Source organism: Sapajus apella, unplaced genomic scaffold, assembly GCF_009761245.1.
Source record: "Sapajus apella isolate SASKATOON/1434 unplaced genomic scaffold, GSC_monkey_1.0 scaffold36, whole genome shotgun sequence".
Taxonomy (NCBI): Eukaryota; Metazoa; Chordata; class Mammalia; order Primates; family Cebidae; genus Sapajus; species Sapajus apella.
The window spans coordinates 23746692-23767165 of record NW_022436976.1 but is presented as its reverse complement, the minus strand read 5'-3'; the positions used below and the strand labels follow the sequence as shown (position 1 = coordinate 23767165).

Genomic DNA, 20474 nt, shown 5'->3' with positions numbered 1-20474 from the left:
AATAATAATGAGTCACTTCCATACAGCCCTTTACAGTTTATAATGTTTTTTTCTGGACGCTTGACGACTGCCTCTAAGGACAGCCCAGGTTTGGGACTGTGACAGATCCGTCATCCTCAACATCTCTTCTACAGATGACAGAAAGTAATGACTCTGTCAACCCATTCTCCCCAACCCCCTTCTTACTTTACCTTTATGGCTATTTAGCTATTTCACTATGTTAAAGGGAAAAGCTTCCAGACCACTTTAAAGTTGATGAGTATTAACTGGATTCTTCACATAAGCAGATATTTATAACACCCAAATTTTAGTTCTTTCTTCTCTGTCCTGGCCTGGCCCACCCAGAAACTTCTAACAGGCTGCAAGTCTATGCGCTACTTAAAGACAAGGGCCATACATTACTGGTCTTTGGATTCTTCACGCACATAATGGGTGTTTCCAAAGTCTCACAGTGTCCCAGAAGCCTAGATTGTGGTAGTAGAAAAAGCCCAGATTCGGAGGGTGACACATCTCAGTTTGAATATGGATTAGCTTCTTACAGGCTCTGTGACCTTGACTGCGTTACCTGACATGTCAGCCTCAATTTCCTCACTTGGAAAAGGCAATTAAGATCTGCTTCACAATTCCTGCAAGGATTGTACACGACAGTGTATGTATATCACACTAAGCCCAGTGTCTGGGATGAGGATAACACTGAAAAAGCAGTGGCTGCTGTTATTCACGTACTACACTGACACCCCTAACACTAAACACAGTAACAGAACACAGGGCCGTGCCCCACTGAATTATGTGCCTTTCTCAATTAATCTACCATTTTGATGGTATCCGTGCATCCATGAAGAACCAAAATCAATAACATCAGCTCACTGCTAGCTATAATTTAATCTTCTTTTGATGGTGTGTAAATCAGAAACAACTTCAGGCTGTCATTATGTACATTGCCTTTCCCATTCAGCTGAAGAGACTCAAAGCTGCTTAGCAGAATTTTGAAGACTTGGAGGTTTACTGGAATTTAACCTAGCTCCCAAGAGTCATCCATCCCTCATTCATCTAACAGACATTTTTACTCAACACCTACTAGGAACCAGGAACTGGTCTAGGTGTTGGGGAAACAGACAGGAACAAGGCAGACAGGCCCCTTTTGAGTGAATTAACATTCTGTTGGGTAGAAATGAAAAGCAAAGAGTGTCTCAAGAAAGAAAGAGAATGCTCCCTTAGAGATAGATGGGGGCAGGCACTTTAGAGAGGCACCCAGAAGTCTTCTAAGGAGGTGACATTTGGGCTGTGACTTGAATGATGAGAAGGAGCCAGTCACAAGAAGAACATCAGGGGGAAGAGTCCAGGTGGAAGGTAAATACAGAAATCCCAGGAGGGAATGACCTTGGTGAGTGAGGCCAGCGTGGATGGAGTGGAGGGAAGGGGGAGAATGTGGCGGCAACAGAGACTGCCTGGGCAGGTGGGAGCCAGGGAAGGCAGAGTCCTGAAGGCCAGGCCGAAGAAGCCACCTCCTACGCTAAGAGCAATACGAGGCCACAGGAGAGATTTTAGCCAGACAGGACCGGAGTTGGGGAAACTCAGACTTTTGATGTCCATTTAAATCCCCACCTCAGGCCTCCTAAAAGAAGGGGTACGGATGTTGCATATGCTCCACCTCCTCGACACCAGAAAAAGAGCAATGGGACTGACTTTTCTTTTTTCTTTTTTTTGAGACCATGTCTTGCTCTGTCACCCACTCTGGAGTGCAGTGGCATGATCACAGCTCACTGCAGCCTCAACTGCCTGGATTCAAGCGATCCCTTCCCTCAGCCTCCTGAGTAGCTGGAACCACAGGCATGTACCATCGCGCCTGTCTAATTTTTGTATTTTTGGTAGAGATGGGGTTTCATTATGTTGCTCAGGCTGGTCTTGAACCTCTGAGCTTAGGCAATTTACCTGTGTCAGCCTCCCAAAGTGCTATGATTATAGGCGTGAGTCACTGCGCCTGCCCCAGTATTGACTTTAAACCCCAGTAGTATACTTAGTCATTGGGTCATCTAGGGCAAGTTTGCTAACTTTTCTGAATGTCACTTTCATTGTCTATAAAGAAGGATAATCATCCTATTCTTTTTTTTTTTTCCCCAAGGAGTCTCTCTATTCCCCAGGCTGGAGTGCAGAGGCATGATCTCCGCTTCCCAGGTTCAAGCGATTCTCCTGCCTCAGCCTCCCGAGTAGCTGGGACTACAGGCATGTGCCATCACGCCCAGCTAATTTTTGTATTTTTAGTAGAGACTGGGTTTCACCATGTTGGCCAGGATGGTCTCAATCTCTTGACCTCATGATCTGCCCACCTTGGCCTCCCAAAGTGCTGGGATGACAGGCCTGAGTCATCGCGTCCCACCAATCATCCTATTCTAATAATAAATTTTTATTATTAAATGAGTTAGCCCATGCTAAATATTTAGCAGTAGGCCGCATCTGTGGGGATCATTTGGGGTTTATGCCTTTGGTATGTGCCCTCCTAAATACCCCCAGACGGCCTCCCTAAACTCATGGATGACATCTGACTGGGGCGCGTGCACTTCCGCTCAGCCCCATCACACACCCATCTTTGTTTGACTGTTAACTACCCTTTCCAGTCTGTAACCCTGATTCTACTCTCGCTTTCCTGAGAAGATCAAGGCCATCTGAGGCCCGTGGCCTCCACCTCCCTACTCTCCTCAACATCTCTGTGCACTGTTACCCACTTTCTCCTTTTTTTACTTCCATCTCAGAGAAATGAATAGCCCAGCGTCTTGCCTCAGCTGCCCTCACCCACCTCTGCGGTGGAGTCCAGGCTTTCCTGACTCCCCCTACACCCTGCTTTGCCAATGGCTTCTCTCCTTTGTATCTTTCACCTCTCTCCTTCTCTCTGTCTTTGATTCTGCCTGTCAGTCTCTATCTCTCTCCCTTTTTCTCTCCCTGTCTCTCTCCCTTTTTCTATCTGTCTCTGTCTCTCTCTTCCTCTCCATCTCTCTGTCTGTCTCTCTGTCTCTCATTCCCTGTCTCTGTCCCCTACCTTCTCTGTTCCTCTTCTTTCTTGGATTCTTCTTCTCAGTCAAAAAATACGTTCAGATCGTCTCTCCTCAAACAAACACACAAGACCAACTCTCCGTAGGCTCTCCCACCGCCTTCAGCCGAGACTCTCCATCACTGCCCTCCCCAACCCAGGCGCTTTGCTCCTTCCATTCTGCTAGCCGGTTTCCTCCCAAGATGCCCCTAAAGCAGCTCTCTCCAAAGTCACCAGTGGCACCCCCTCGTCCCCTCCATCTGCCAAACCCAGGCATCATCCTTCAGGGACCCTGCAGAATCTGACACAGTTGACAATCTTTGTTCTTCATGGGCTGTCCTTCCCCATCAGCCACGATCCTCTTATTTCTTCTAGTTGTTACACAACTCTGTCTGGGTCTCCACTGCTGGCATGCTCCCTCTCTCTCTCTCTCTCTCTTTCTCTCTCTCTCTCTCTCTCTCTGCATAGGATAACCAAGGGCAAGACAGGCCCCCTCCCCTAACGGCCTCATTGCATGTGCTCTAGCAGGTCCCACCCAAAGCTCTGTTGCCCTTTCATTTTACATCTGGAATTCTCAATAGCCTTTGCATAGCTCCACAGAGATGATCCACTGGAAACTAAAAATCTGCTCCAAACTGAAATATCCTTTCTGCTTCCCCCACATATGCTCCTTCTCCTGCAGCCCATGTTCTTCTCAACTATCCAGGCTCAACAGAGAGCTCCAACTCATCTCACCGGTTGGGCGCTACCTTCCCAATGGTCTTATTTATTTATTTATTTTTTTATTTTTATTGAAACAGGGTCTTACTCTGTCCCCCAGCCTAGAGTGCAGTGGCACAATCTTGGCTCACCACAACTTTCGCCTCCCAGACTCAAGCGATTCTCCTGCCTCAGCCTCCTGAGTAGCTGGGATTATAGGCATGGGTCACTACCACCCAGCTAATTTTTGTATTTTTAATAGAGACAGGGTTTCATCCTGTTGGCCAGGCTGGGTTTGAACTCCTGACCTCAAATGGTCCACCCGCCTTGGCCTCCCAAAGTGCTGGGATTACAGGCATGAGCCACCATGCCTGGCCTCCCAGTGGCTTTTTGCTGTTCGGGTCCTACCATCCTCACCTGCTGCAAGCCCTCACTACCTCTCTGTGGACCTCTGCAACGGCCTCCTGTCTGCCCTACCACCTCCTCTCCTGCTCCCATCACTAACCCACCTGTACTGTCAAATGACTCTTCTTAGAGAATTCCCCTGGTTATGGAGTTTCCTACAAAAAACCCGCACTGACTTCCTGGGATCTTCCAAGCAGCGTTCAGCCTGGCACTCTAGGTCCTCCATTTCTCCATGCGGTGGCTCTAACTCTCTCTTCCAACCTTCCCATCCCATCCAGACTAGGAGCTTTCTGGTGTCCAGGCATTTTCCCCTGTCTGACCTCCATGGAGTTCCTTCTGCCTGGAACACTGCCTACTGGAGCCCTACCTGCTGCAGTGCACCTTTGCCGCTCTCTGAACTAGATGTGCTCTCATTTCAGTTCCTAAATCACATTTTTCATCTCTCTCTCTCTTTTTTTTTTTTTTTTTTTTTTTTGAGATGAAGTCTCACTCTGTCACCCAGGCTGGAGCACAGTGGCATGATATCAGCTCACTGCAACCTCCACCTCCCGGGTTCAAGCAATTCTCCTGCCTCAGCCTCCCGAGTAACTGGGACTACAGGCCTATGCCATCATGCCTGGCTAATTTTTTTGTATTTTTAGTAGAGGTGGTATTTCACTGTGTTAGCCAGGATGGTCTTAATCTCCTGACCTCATGATCTACCTGCCTCAGCCTCCCAAAGAGCTTGGATTACAGCTGTGAGCCACCCGCGCCCGGCCCTCCATCTGTCTTCCATGAGCTATCATCTGGCTACATCCCAATTGCTCGGCTGTTAGCAACCAGGAAGTAGAGGGCTTACCTGGCTCACCTTTGCATCCCTGGTAGTAGCCAGTATGAACCTCATGGGTAGTCAATTAATATCTGATGAAGGATGAATGAACCAAGTTGAGTCAAATTAGTCAAATGAAGCCATGACCTTTGTTAAAAAGTATCTTCTAAAGACAGGAAAATGCCATCTTCCCTAAAGGCAATATGGGACAACTCTGGAGCTGGACAGACTGACTGAATACAAAACCTGACTCTACCCTTTACCAGCACTGTAACCTGAGCAAGTTTACAACTCTTGAGCCTCAGTTTCCTTAGCTGCAACATTAGAACAATACCCACAACACAGGAATGCTGTGAAGAACAAAGGGGGCAAACACAGGTAAAATGGAGTAGTCCAGTTCCTGGAACACAGAGGGAACTTTAAACAGGGAAGCATTTCCTTGCTAGAAAGAAATGTGGTACAAGAATTGCTCTTCAAGTCATTCTATCAAAAAGACACCTAGATTTGTATGCTATCGCAGCACAGTTCACAACTGCAAAGACATGGAATCAAACCAAGTGCCCATCAACCGATGAGTAAAGAAAATGTTTTACACACACACACACACACCATGGAATACTACTCAGCCCATAAAAAAGAACAAAATAATGTATTTTGCAGCAACTTGGATGGAACTGGAGGCCATTATCCTAAGCGAAGTAACTCAGGAATGAAAAACCAAATACTGCATGTTCTCATTATAAGTGGGAGCTAAGCCACAGGCACACTGAGACATACAGAATGGCATAATGGACAATTGTACCGGAGACTCAGAAGAGGGGAGGGTGGAAGGGGCTGAGGAATGAGCCTATTTGGTACCATGTACACTATTTGGGTGATGGGTATACTACAAGACCAGACTTCACTCTACAATTCATCTATGTGACCAAACCACTTGTACCTCTAAAGCTATTGAAATTTTTGAAAAAAATTTTTTTAAATTGCCCTGTCCTTCAAGGAGGGACCCAGACTGTATGAATGCAACCACTTCTGACCTGTCTCCAGTAGCAGCTTCACGATGGAGAAGTTGGAGTGGGACACACTGTAGTGAAGAGCCGTGTTCCCATTGCGATCCGCCAAGTTGACAAGCAGCTGCAGGAAGTGTGGGGAGTGAGGCTGGACCTCGCGGAGGTAGGCGGCCACCACGGCAGGGCTCGATGACTTCCGGCTGGAGACGCGGAACCACTCTTGACTGATGGTGTTCAGGCTTTGCCTCTGAAACCCCAAAAGAGACCAATTCCAAGAGGTTCCATGGCCAGCAAAGGTTCCTCCCTTACACAAGGAAAGCCGGCTTTGGCCTCTGTCCCTTCAGCTCCCTCCAGCTCACCATGTGACTTATTCCTGAAAGGCTCAGAGCTGGTGGGGTTAGGAATGCAGCAACATACTTTGTACTTGTGCAATCGCTCCCCTCTGGGAGTGGAAACGAGGATTGGGAGGATAGCGTAGTAACCACTAACAAGGTACTTAACTGGAGACAGTTTGAATCTGCGGGAAGTTCAGCTCATACCCCCGCTAAGAAGTTTAGCTCACACCCCCAGTATGCTCACAATTACAAAGGCCCTCTCCTTCCCGCTCACACAGCCAGCTCACACTGACCTTGCCCCAGACTCTACCAGGACTCCTGCGTGTTTTTAACAGGCATAGCTGGAAAATCGCAACATCTTACTAATGGGAAACATGCATGTGAAGACAAACAACATCCCCAAATGTATGCTTGAAATAAAACCCAAACAGGTGTGCTTGACATGTTTGGCTTTTAAGCTTTGCAAGGACCTTGAGAGTAAGTGGTTTAACAGCCCACGGCAGACCCTGCTAACTGTAGCATTCAGCTCCTCTGGGACCACGAACGAGAAGCGTTCCAGAGCCAATGACATCAACTCTGTGTGTGACATGACCTCAGTGTTTAAAGGATATTTACCTAACAGGGAGGAGAAGCTATTGGGAAGTGATTATGATAAATGACTTCATACTCATGCCGGGAAGAGTCCCGGACTTGGAGTCGCTAAATCAGTGTGACCTGGTTTAATCCCTGGCTCAGCCGTGTGAACTTGGAAGTCATACAATCTTTTGGAACTTTACTTATCCTATCACAAAATGGGAGTAAAAGGGGACTAGCCCTTTACCTTCCATAGCTCTACAGAGTGAGGTCCTTACACAACCTGCTTTTTCCTCAAAGGTCAGGGCAAGGGAGACGGTATCCTGCGCTTTGATTCTAACATGGGTGTGGTTCCAGGCTTGTATATCCTCTGATCACTTTTCTAGAGCAGAATTCATGGAATCTTTTGTGGTTGAAACACTTTTATAAATCAGAGTATCTCCTTTACCCATGGAATCTTCCAGAAAATCTGGAGAAAGATCCTAATATTAAGAAACAGAAGGGTGATTTTTTTTTTCTGAGATAGAGTCTCACTCTGTGGCCCAGGATGGAGTGCAATGGTGCGATCTCAGCTCACTGCAACTTCCATCTCCTGGGTTCAAGCGAGTCTCCTGCCTCAGCCTCCCAAGTAGCTGGCATTACAGTCATGGGCCACTATGCCCAACTAATTTTTATATTTTTAGTAGAGATGGGGTTTTGCCATGTTGGTGGGTCTCAAACTCCTGACCTCAGCTGATCCACCTGTCTCAGCCTCCAAAAGTGATAGGATTATAGGCATGAGCCACCAAGCCTGGCTGAGTGGTGAACTTTGAATGAAGAACTAAGAAAGACTTTAGTTTGATAATTCAATTAAGAATAAGTGACAGGAGTTTTGATCAACATCCTCATCATATATTTGTTCTTTCTTCTTCTTCTTCTGTTTTTGAGACAGGATGTCATTCCAACGCTGAGGCTGGAGTGCAGTGGTGCAATCACAGCTCACTGCAGCCTTGACCTTTGGGGCTCAGGTGATTCTCCCACTTCAGCTTCTGATTAGCTGGGACTCCGAGCGCATGCCACCATGCCAGGCTAATTTTTTGTATGTTTTTTTTGTAGAGACAGGGTTTTGCCACATTGCCCAGGTTAGTCTCAAAGTCCTAGGCTCAAGCGATCTGCCCGCCTCAGCCTCCCCAAGTGCTAGGATTACAGGCGTGAGCCACTGCACCCGGCCCTACATATTGGTTCTTTAGAAAACAACAACAGCTAAGATATAACAAAAACGAGCTGGGTAAGTAATAAACCTGATGAATTGATTGTTTTTACTTCTAGGGGTCTTTTGCAAAGGAGAGCAAAACAGCTTTTAAAAATGCTTATGGGTTGTTCCACCATGGGTCTTACAACTGCTCTCATAACTTGGGAAAATGTGCCAATATCCCTTGATTATGAGTAGAATCTCTATTAGTTTAAATCTCTGTAGGCCATGAAGGTGTGAAGGAGCAAATGCGTATTTTCTTGTTTTCGGTCTCTCAGCCCAGAAGTGCACTTCAAGAAAAACAGTCATGACTACAGAATTCAACGTCAGGGTTTAGGGGAATGGAAGCATGCCCTCCACCACCTTCATTTTATTGATGAAGAAACAGAGGCCCTGAGCATGGAACTGACTTGCCCAATATCTCCCAGGTGAGGTCCTGGGAATAGAACCTTCAGATCTCATTCCACATGTTTTTCCCATTCTGCCCACAGTCCTCTCAAACCACAGGGTTTGTGAGCCTAAGCCACAGAGTTTGATGACAGACACTTGTGGTGCATTGCCTAATGACTCATGGGAGGTGACTCTGAGTCCCGGCCTGCTTTCTTGTGCATATCCATGGGTTCCACATCCTCAGCGTGACCCACCTCTGCAGGCTGCAGTGATTGGGTGAAGGAGAGAACACCCAGAGGAAAGGGGCTCTGGCCTGCACACTCACACCACTGCCTTACAATGCACACTCACACCACTGCCTCACACTGCACACTTACACCACTGCCTCACACTGCACACTCACACACTCACACCACTGCCTCACACTGCACACTCACACACACCACTGCCTGACACTGCGCACTTACACCACTGCCTCACACTGCACACTCACACACTCACACCACTGCCTCACACCGCACACTCACACCACTGCCTCACACTGCACACTCACACACACCACTGCCTCACACTGCACACTCACACACTCACATCACTGCCTCACACTGCACACTCACATCACTGCCTCACACTGCACACTCACACACACCACTGCCTCACACTGCACACTCACACACACCACTGCCTCACACTGCGCACTTACACCACTGCCTCACACTGCACACTCACACACTCACACCACTGCCTCACACTGCACACTCACACACTCACACCACTGCCTCACACTGCACACTCACACCACTGCCTCACACTGCACACTCACACACTCACACCACTGCCTCACACTGCACACTCACACCACTGCCTCACACTGCACACTCACACACACCATACCTCACACTGTGCTCACACCACTGCATCACACTGCACACTCACACATACCACTGCCTCACACTACACACTTATACCACTGCCTCACACTACACACTTATACCACTGCCTCACACTGCACACTTACACACTCACACCACTGCCTCACACTGCACACTCACACACTCACATCACTGCCTCACACTGCACACTCACACACTCACACTACTGCCTCACACTGCACACTCACACCACTCACCACTGCCTCACACCGCACACTCACACTACTCACCACTGCCTCACACTGCACACTCACACCACTGCCTCACACTGCACACTCATACACTCACACCACTCACATCACTGCCTCACACTGCACACTCACATGCTCACACCACTCACACCGCACACACACACACACACACCACTGCCTGTCTCACACCACTGTGAGGGACGAAAGTCACCCTGGCGGAGCTAACGTCTTAAACAGAAGAGAAATCTTTACATGACAATGAAAAATCAGAGTACCAAGAGCTGGTCTGTGGTGGTCCCAGTTTCCGGCAGATGCTGGCTCAGTGCCCGGCATGCAGTAAGAAATTCTTCTGACGGTTTATATCTAAAGAAAACAAATACACATACACATATTTATATAATCATTCTTCATGTTGATAAACAAGACTTTCACTCTTTTCCTCTTTCTCAGCAGCTCAAACATCCAAACCAGGCAACTGCCCTAGGACGGGGCAACCTTCAGAAATCTGAGCGACCACGGTGTGTGCCAACGTGAGCAGGCTTCTGAAGGCTTCTGACGATGAGCCAGTGTGCTGCCCACTTCATCCTGCTTTTGTCAGGGGCTGGGATCAATAACCAGCATTTGGGTGGGGGATTTGTGGAGGGGGTGGTGGACAGGCCCAGCTGCAATTCCTGGCCCACTGAGAAGGGGAGGGCTGTCTTTCTGACTTTGGACCAATCATTTTCTGCCTGGGTGACTGGAAAAAAAAAAAATCAAAGAACCCAATCCATACCAGAAAATTCTTCAGGTCATTCTTCCATGAAGGACACCATAAGTACTCATAAACTCAGTACCATGAGACTCATTGAAGCTGAGGTGTCCACGGTAACAAGCACTCTCTCTGTTAGTTTGAAGGCAGTCTCAGCACCAAGAGGTCTCAGGAGGGGCTTAAGGGCACTGGACACAAAGAAACCCACTCACTTGGCCTGTCCTTATCTTGCCACCATGTTGGAGCAGCCCTGAACTGGGTGACAGTCATCTCCCATCCACTGTTCACCACCCCTTCAGCAGCCAGGCTGGAGATGCTGATAGTGATGATAATGGTAATAACGTCTTGTTTCTACCATTTACTGAGAGTCTTCTTTGTGGGAGGCACTGTGCTAGGCATTTACTTGCTTTTTCTCATGTAGTTCTCAGATCAAACCTATCAGGTTGCTATTATGCACATTTGACAGATGAGGAAACTGAGGGACCCACGGCTCAAGGACTTTGCCTAAAGTAACACCGTGGCAGAGGCAGGACTTGAGTCCAGGTATGGCTGACTCCAAAGACAGTGCTCTTCTCATCCTGCTGCATAACTTCCCATCACTTTACTTTTATTATTATTATTATTGTTATTTTGAGGCAGAGTCTCACTCTGTCACCCAGGCTGGAGTGCTGTGGTGCGGTCTTGGCTCACTGCAACCTCTGCCTCTGGGGTTCAAGTGATTCTCCTGCCTCAGTTTCCCAAGTAACTGGTGATTACAGGCGCACACCACCACGCCTGAGCTAATTTTTGCGTTTTTAGTAGAAGCAGGGATTCACCATATTGGCCAGGCTGGTCTCGAATTCCTGACCTTGTGATCTGCCTGCCTCAGCCTCCCAAAGTCCTGGGATTACAGGTGTGAGCCACCGCGCCTGGCTACTTTTATTATTTTTTCTTAAAAAAATGTATTTTAACTAAAATAGACACAGAGTCTTGCTCTGCTGCCCAGGCTGGTCTCAAGCTCCTAGACTCAAGGGATCCTCCCCCTCAGCCTCCCAAAGTGCTGGGATTACGGGTGTGAGCCATGGTGCCTGGCCGCTCCCATCACTTTAAAAGGCTGTGTTATGCCAGCATGGTCAATGTGACAGGCTGAAAAGCTTGTGGGTAACAATCAGAAGGACGGGGGCTGGGATCCCTGCTCTGCTAGCTGTGTCCCTGCACTTCCCTAAGCCTCCGTTTCCACATCTGTAGAGTGGGGAGGTCACAATAACTTCTACCCTGCAGGACTGTTGAAAGGAGTATATAGGATAATACTTGTAAAGTCCTTCACAGTTTCAGTGCCAGGTAAATGTTGACTTTGTACATAGACCTCTGGCTGTGACAGTACCTTCCACGAAGGCAGGAGCCACATCTGCTTTGTTTAACCAGAGCACAGTGTGGGCATGAAAAAGAGACTTAAATAACATGGGTGAAGGGATGGGTAAATGAATGAACAAATGATTGCATGCACGGGTGGATATATGCCCTTGCCCTTTTTCAGAGGAACAAGTGCCCCTGTTTGTGTCCATTTGCTCACCTCTCGGCCTTGGAGTGGGAGACCTCTTCCCCAGGCCCACTTTCCTGGGTGGCATAGCGGGAACCCTCGGGGATGCCCTGCCCAGCCTCGCAGGTGAGGTGGGCATCTTTGACATGCCTGTGGTCTGGGCCATCACACTTCTTCTCAGCCTCACTGTCAGACAACTCCTCTGGGGAGCTGTCCTCACCGCTGGTCTCCTCACTTGAGGTGGTCTCATACCTGGGGAAGGAGACAGAGGTCACACTGGTCCTGTCTTTCCTGCCCAGTGCCTGTGCCAACACCAATGAGAGCTGGGTGGGCCTGGGGAACACTCTGAAGCTTGCTAATCTCCTGCCCCACTCTCTACACCTGCAGGCAGGGTGACAGGCTCCCAGGAATCTCAGTGTCAGAAAGACATGCAGTAAAGGGCCCTGGGGAGGCTATTTGGAGAGACTCAATTAACTGTGCTCACTGCAGCAAACCTACAAGCAGCCTGCCCCCTCACTGGCTGATGCATTCGGGTGATCCAGACAGGCCACCCAAGGTTCTCATGAAAGCATTTGCTTGTGGAATCTTAATGTTAGGTCCAGAGAGGGGTCCAACTCCAGGCCCCACCTCCTACCTGGGTTCACCAAGTTGCCTGACAAGTCTTCACATCTCTGGGTGAGAGTGGGACCTCCCTTTAGCCTGTGCCAGCCCAGCTTGCGCCTGGCAAGGCATGAACTCCTCTGTGCCTACTTCCAGCACTCTGTGGGATACCCCAACACAGCATCTACCTGTCTTGGCTGCAGCCTGTTTGAACTATTGCTTAAAGCAGCAAAAGGGAGATCACGGGCCACGTGACTTGCAGTCCTCTTTCCTGGTAGTGACCCTTGTGTTCAATTACAAGTGACTCTTCTGAGTTGGCAGACCAGAGATCATGGAGGAATGTCCTGGAAGATGTATTGACTCTGCTACTGATGCTCAACAGGAGATCCCTGATGGAGAATGCTGGTGGTAAATGATTTCAGGCTCTTGGGCCACTGGACACAGCTACAGGGACTGGCGGCCATGGCCTCCACTGAACCCCCTAAGGACCCTTCTCTGAACGGTGGCCTCTACATAAAGCCCCTATGCCCAATGGATTTGCAAACCCTGTCTGCTTCCTGGTGTGCACGCATTCTGCCTCACTTAAATCCCAGATATTTCTTCCTCTATTATGTATGGAATAACCTTTCCCATTTGTGATTAAGAGAGTGGAGAGCATATTACATTTAACAAGCAATGCTCATCTTAGAACAGCTTCCATAAAAACTTTGCTTGGAAGTTCACTTATTCATTCAGCAGGAATTTACTGAGCACGTACTATGGCCCAGGCACAGTTCTAAATCCTATACCAAAGTCCCTGCCCCAGTGGAGCTTATATTCTAGTATGGAGAGGCAGAAAATGAACATGTAAACAAATATTATATTCAGATGGTGATAAAAACAATGAATAAAATAAAGAAGAGCTACGGGATAGAAGGATGGGAGGAGTGGCTACTTTAATTAGATCAGAAGTTCCTAACCTTAGTGGTTACATTAGAATCATTTGAGGGTGTTTAGAATTCCCAGTATGTGGACTGCACACAGACTAATTAAAGGACCCAGACACTGGGATATTTTAAAAGCTCCCCGGTGTTTGCAGCCTGCAACCAAGGCTCAGAATCGCTGCACTAGAGTAACAAACACTGAGGACTATCCAGGAGAGGAGGCCTTTAACAGGAAAACAGCAAGTGCCAGGGCCCTGAGATGGGCCCGAGCTCAGCCTGTTGGAGGGAGGGAAGGGACATCAGCGGCAGGGCCTAAGGCTGGGCAGAGTCATGATTGGCTCTTCCAGGTTTGGGTGCAGAGTAGGGACCGCTGAGGGCATTTAAGCTGGGGAGACACATGACCTACACTAGGCTTTGAGACGAGGCTGATTCTCCTTTTCTGTACATGAACTGTGAAAGCACAAAATCCTGGGTCAGATGTTAGTGAAAGTGGGAACAGCAACTCTCCTGTGACACCCGCTTCGTCATTTCTTTTCTTTTTTCTTTTTTTTTGAGACAGAGTCTTGTTCTGTCATCCACGAGGGAATGCAGTGGTGTGATCTTGGCTCACTGCAACCTCTACCTCCCAAGGTTCAGGTGATTCTCCTGCTTCAGCCTCCCGAGTAGTTGCGACTACAGGTGGGCACCCCCACGCCTGGCTAATTTTTTTTTTTTTGAGACAGAGTCTTGCACTGTCTCCCGAGCTGGAGTGCAATGGCACAATCTCGGCTCACTGCAACCCCATCTCCCAGGTTCAAGTGATTCTCCTGCCTCAGCCTCCCGAGTAGCTGGGATTATAAGTGCCTGCCACCATGCCCAGCTCATTTTTTGTATTTTTTTAGTAGAGATGAAGTTTCACTATGCCGGCCAGGCTGGTCTCGAACTCCTGACCTCATAATCTGTCCGCCTTAGCCTCCCAAATTTCTGGGATTACAAGTGTGAGCCACCATACCCAGCCAATTTTTGTATTTTTAGTAGAGATGGGGTTTCACCATGTTGGCCAGGCTGATCTTGAACTCCTGGCCTCAGGTGATCCATCTACCTTGGCCTCCCAAAGTGCTGAGATTACCAGCATTAGCCACCGTGACCGGGCCCGGTTCATCATTTCTGACATTTCCCCTGTGGGCATCTAATGTCTTCCTTTCTGGTGTGACTCAAATTAGCAGGGATTCCAGCCTCTCTGGGTAGCCGTCACGGTTTGGGCTTCTACAGCATCCTGTGCCTCCTCACCTAACAGAATTTATCTCAGCACATCAGCATTTCATCTTTACTTATTCTCTTATCTGTGAGCTAAAGGCAGGGACCATTATTTATTTGACTTTTTAACCTCCGCCGCCGAGCTCACCATTGGCATTTAATACGTGTTTGTTGAATAACTGACTTAGAAAATACTCTAAATCAAATATTCAATTCTCTAGAATATATAAGATTTTTCTCATGTTCTGAGTCAATAGTCTGGTTGTTTTACTTCATCCCCAAACACTTGGGTTTGGCTTGCAGGAAGTTAAAGGAAGAAAAAAATTAAATGGATGAAATTTGAAGTTCCACAAATTAAGAGTTTGTACCAGTTTCAGTTTTATGGTTCAGGTTAAATGCCTTCCTCTAAGGGCCCGTATTCCCTCAAAACTCCCAGAAGCCACCTGGAGTCTTGGCCCTGGGGAAGACCAAAGCCGGGACATATTGAAAACAGAGGTTCCAACAGACCACCGCAGCTGGCGAGAAGCCAAACGCATGCAAACCCGAGATGGAGTTTTAAAGGGCCATTGAAATTAATTCCCTTGAAAAGGAATGAAAACCAGATGCCTCCCCCTAGGAAACGAGAGCGAAGGACAATAGCAGAAGAGGTAGCGAGAAAGGTGCTCTGAGCTTCACAGGCGATGCTTACCCACCGTTAACCCCAACAAACTGAAGGTTCTTTTTGGTCCCATTACCTCCTGCACGGAAGCCATAGTCTTTCTTTTTCATTATGGATTTAATGCTGGTCGACGGGGAGATCTCTAGGCAGACACAACATCACAGGTTAGAATGATCTTGGGGATGGCTGGGAATGTAGCAAAACCAGGATATTGTTTTTGAGGGGACACGGGCTGCAGGTGTGTGGAGAGGTAAGGAGGGACAGGGAACCAGATCATGTAAACTGATGTTTTGGGGACCTCCTGGGGGAGCCTTGCTTTCTGCTCAATGCCGGGAGAACTGTCTCTGTTAATAATACCCCTCTAGGTGTGGTCGAAGAACCATGTGGGGTAGGTGCCATTGCTGTCCCTGTCTTACAGCTGGGAGATCTGAGGCCCAGACTTGCTCAGTGAATGGCAGTGCAGGAGTAGAACCGAGGCCTCAGAACTCGTGGTCCAGCCCCCACTTCTGCTCAAGGGCACCTCAGTGGTCCTTCCTGGCTCGCAAGTGTATGTTGACGCTAGGGTTGTGGGGGTGGTGATGACACCGGGCTTACAGCATACACACGAGCAAGGACACAGATCTTGCATGTGCACAACAGGATAGGAGGCGGTTCCCAAAGGGCAAGACTAGAACTGGTGCCGAAACACTGAGAAAGCAGCCGAACTGTGATTTGTGGCAGGAAGCGGTCTCGCATGCCTGGCAAAGCAAAATGTGGTTCCACTTTACCCAGCAGTGAAGAGGGTTTGATCTGTTACAAGAGGAAGTGCTGCTCAGCCAAAGGGCCCATTTCCATATGTGAGCAGCACTCCGCCGCCTGCCCCTGTACACACACACACGCACGTACACGTACACACATGTACACACACACACACACACACACACACCCACGCTGAGAAAATATTCAGTGAACTATACCAGATAGCAATATAATGTTCCTCCAAAACCAGGCTAGAAAAAACCTCTACTGTGTAAGAACCAGAGAGAAACACAGAATGCAAAAGAAACAATGAAGGGAGCCCACTCAGCAGGGCCAGTCTTGGCCCCACGCACTGCCTTTGTACAGTGCACCATGAAAACAGCCCCTCTGGGTGAATGCAGTGCTGCAGCGCAAGGCTTGGCAAATGGAGTGTGGGCTGGATTTCAACTCCCATTTGCCCTCCCTAGCTGGCATCTTTGTGCCTCTTGCTACCCATATAGCTGTAGGCAGTGGCCCCGCAGTCATACCCAGCCTTAGAGCAAAGGTAAGAGTAGAGGTCCTGAGCCTCCACTGCCACACACATCAGTTTTTATTCCACTGGGTTCCCGGAGGCGCTAAACTTTTTTTTTTTTTTTTTTTTTTTTTTGAGATGGAATCTTGCCCTGTTGCCCAGGCTGGAGTGCAGTGATGCAATCTTGGCTCACTGCAGCCTCCACCTCCAGGGTTCAAGCGATTCTCCTGCCTCAGCCTCCCAAGTAGCTGGGATTACAGGCGCCCGCCACCACAGCCGGCTAATTTTTGTATTTTTAGTAGAGATGGGGTTTCACTATGTTAACCAGGCTGGCCTTGAACTCCTGACCTCAGGTGATCTGCCCACCTCAGCTTCCCAAAGTGCTGGGATTACCGGTGTGAGCCACTGCACCCGGCTGCTAAAATCTTTTTAAAAATACATTCATGTCATTGAAAACCTTGTTCCCTCTGCCTCATTATGTGAAAGAGAAATGGTTCCCTGTCTCAGGCCCCTGTGTTGGCTGTATTTACCCATCGGCGGGGAGGAGGCGGAGGCCGGGGGCTCCTTGGGTGGGGGAGCCTGGGCCGAGTAGGCCGACAGCAGCAGGTTGAGGGAACTCAACAGCTGGCTCTGGATGCTGCTGAGCTTGGAGGCCGGCTGCTTGATGGCGCTGGCCAGCTCAGGGTACCCGTGCTCCAGGCAGTTCCACTGCTCCTGCAGGAGCTCCTGGATCTTCTTCACGTACTGCCCAATAGTGGCATCCGTTGGCGAGCTCGGTGGCCTTCCCGAGTGCTCCTTCCCTGGGAGCTCAGAACTGGCCTCTTCCCTCCCTGCTGGGGGAGTCTTTCTGTCGCTGCCCCACGGAGAGCCCCCTGCTCCCCCCGCTTCTCCCTGAGGGCCTCCTTCCTGCTCAGAGTCTGCTTCCTCAATCCTGAGTTCAGTGGAGAGGAAGCTATGTACAGAGGGGGTGAGGACCTGCTCGGGTCCCTGTGGCAGTGACAGTGGGGGTGGAAGCCCATGTCCTGCTGGGCTCTGGTCCCCTTGTTTGTGACCGCCTGGCCCCCATAGGAGGCCATTCTCCTCTCCTCGGTGCCCCCAGCTTTCAGACTCCATGCTGCCTAGAAGGTTGACCTCAATGCTCTTGTCACATGACTCCCTGGTCAAGAGTCCATGAACAGGGTCAGTGTTCACCATGGCGTCCGCCTGGCCCGGAGCGTCTTTGACATTCTCTTGGGGAAGCTGTCCTTCCAGCTGGGCTATGGTGCACTCCAGCTCTCGAATTCTTTGCTCCCTAGCCCTGATTTCCTCTTCCTGCTGCTGGAGGGCAGCTCTGACCTGTGCCAGTTCCTCAGTTCTCCCAGACAACTCTCCCTCCAGGGCCGAGACCTGCTGTTTCAGAATGGAGACGCTGCCCGGATCCACTCTGGCAAGGCCCAGGCTTTCCTCCGTTACCCTGATGCCAATGCTTCTCACGTCCACCTCCACAGGCGGCGGAGGTGGAATCTCGCTGATGTTGAGCTCGATCTCTTCCAGGAGGAGCTCATTCTCAGGGATGGGTGATGGCAGAGGCGGAGGACTTGGTGTGGGGGAGCCAGGGGTGAACACCCGCTCTGCGTCTCTGGCTTTGTGTTCATCTTCCTCATCCTCTAGTACTACAAGTGCGTTCTGGAATGAGGAAGAAGGGCCTGGGAGAGGGAGGTGATTTGGAGCCTTCACCATGCCCTCCGCTCCCTTCTGGACCAGCTCTGGAATCCGAGTTGGTGCTTGTGGGCTGGAGCTCTGGAAACCTGCCAATCCTTCTGTGGGGCCAAAGGTGCCATTGCAGACACTGCCTTCACCCTGAAGGGGTGGGAGGGGAGGAGGGGCGGGGAGCCCCAGGCTAAGGCCTGGCTCCTCAGAAGCCCTGCTGTGCAGCAGCGTGGCGGGCATGCTGGAGGCTCTCAACAGCTGGGGCCGTCCACTCCCAGGGGTGAGATCGGCGTCCTCTGGTTCAGCAGCCTCCAACTGCCTGGTGGCCTCTGCCAACAGAGCCCTCCTGTGGTAGCTCACCTCACTCGTACTGGGTGAGGCCTGGGGGGCATTACCAAGCGGCAGCGACTGGGTTTGTTCCTGTGTCCCACACGATGCCTTCATTGGCACCACTGGGGACCAGTTGTGGGGGGGCGGGGCCGCAGAAGGGCGAGCCCTGCTGTCAGGAAGGCTGAAGTTTCGGGGCAAAGTGCTAAACTTGGCCTGCTTGGCCCTTCTGTGGATAGGAATTCTTTTGATGGTGTTTCCCTTCTCGATGTCATCCACATACTTGAGGAAGTCCAGGTCTAAATGAAAACCGTACGGGGTCTCCACAGAGTAAGGGTGGCTCTTCGGAGGCTCTTTCTCTTCGTCCCCCTGAGAGGACTGGTCTTTGGCTGGGAGACATAAGACAAGTTAAAAAAAAAAGAAAAAAGCACAAAGTTAATTAAGAATTACAGGGCGATGAGGCCTAATATCTCTGATTTTAACTTAACATTACCACAAAACTTCTCCTAAATGTTCTGGCTTCTAAATTATGCTGAGATGCTCAGTCTTTTCAGCTGTATTGGGAAATCATCTTATTAAATCAATGTGTACTTAGCCAATGTCTGCAAGGAAACAGGGAGAGGGAATGGTTTCCAATTTGCAGTATGTCATCTCGGTTACTACTGGGGAATCTGTCTGCAGACCGGCAAAACAAAATGGTCTCATGCTGCTTTTCTGGGTTTGAATCATCTAATTGCTGAACCGGAGTGGCCAGGCATTTGCCAGATCGGGGTACTAACTGGCAATTATGGATATGGAAGGTTTTAAAGGATGAGATACACAAGTGGATCAGCAGTAAAAAAGAAATCTGCAAAAAAAAACTAACTTGCGTGACTCAAATTGGTAGTAGTAAATCCCGCTGAAGCCGGAAGTATCAGTGAGTTATGCCTTTTACATTATTTAAGCTTGTGCAGATGCCTGCACCTCAGGTATACACAGATCAGAGAGAACTGGGGCAAGTAATCAGGCCTGGCCTACGCTCTCTGCATCTGAAAACTTGCCTAGTGCTTAGCAAACATGAAATCCACTTTCAAAAACCCGTGCCAAGTAAGAATATACCTCCTTTGGCCAGGAACTCAATGAAAAAAGAGAGAAACAAACAAAAATACTGTATTTTTCACAGACTGGATAAAAGATGGTAAGGTAAAAGGGCTAACTGATGTCAAAAGGGACATTGGTATTCATCCTCCAAGAAGAATGGAACTTGACTTTTCAGGAAAACCCATACCCTGGGAGGCCATCATGATGAGAAAGTTCTCCATCACACCAAGGTTCCAGCTCCGGCAGTGTCTACCTGTTGACTCCAACAGAGGACACTGGGAACAAGTCAGTCCTTTGACTATTTGCATCCATAGGGGCTTGTTGCCAAGTAACCTCTTCTTCAGGTTAGTCTTTGTTTCTTCGATGATCCTCATGTGACACCCTAATGACCTCTGTGACATTCTGCTAAACAGGCTCTGAAATATTGAGCTGAGGGGAGAACACGAATGAAGAGAACAGAGGTTCCGAATACAGATTCTGGATCTGGTTTAGATCTCTGCTGTGTGATCTTGGGGAAATTACTTAGCCTTCCTGTGTCTCATCATATGTAAAGTGGGAATCATAATAAGTAAAATAAGATTATTGTGAGAACTAGTTAATTCATAATAAAGTGCTTGGCACAATGCCTCACACATGATAAATATTCAGTTTATCTTTGCAGAAGCCCAAAATATAGACAACGGAAGCCCCACAATGGAAACTGACTTATATGACTCACTGCTGGGTCTCCACAAACATGTTGTAACTGGCTGATTGCTTGGTTTTAAGGGTAGTAGGCCCTGGGTTCAAAATGACAAAATAGCTGTGATTCAATTCACTTACCTCAATCATCCATTTATTGAGCACCTA

General features: G+C 48.9%; 1 protein-coding gene across 2 annotated transcripts in view; it reads right to left on the bottom strand.

Moving 5' to 3' along the window:
* KANK4 (KN motif and ankyrin repeat domains 4) overlaps nt 1-20474 on the bottom strand; it is an 89828-nt gene that overhangs the window by 20687 nt on the left and 48667 nt on the right. For both annotated transcript variants that reach the window (XM_032296807.1, XM_032296808.1), the window contains exons 3-7: nt 17060-18934; nt 15311-15422; nt 11897-12115; nt 9872-9959; nt 5972-6191 (exon numbers count right to left, since the gene is read on the bottom strand). In XM_032296807.1, the coding sequence (XP_032152698.1) occupies nt 5972-6191; nt 9872-9959; nt 11897-12115; nt 15311-15422; nt 17060-18934 (2514 nt within the window). The remainder of the gene's footprint in view (nt 1-5971; nt 6192-9871; nt 9960-11896; nt 12116-15310; nt 15423-17059; nt 18935-20474) is intronic.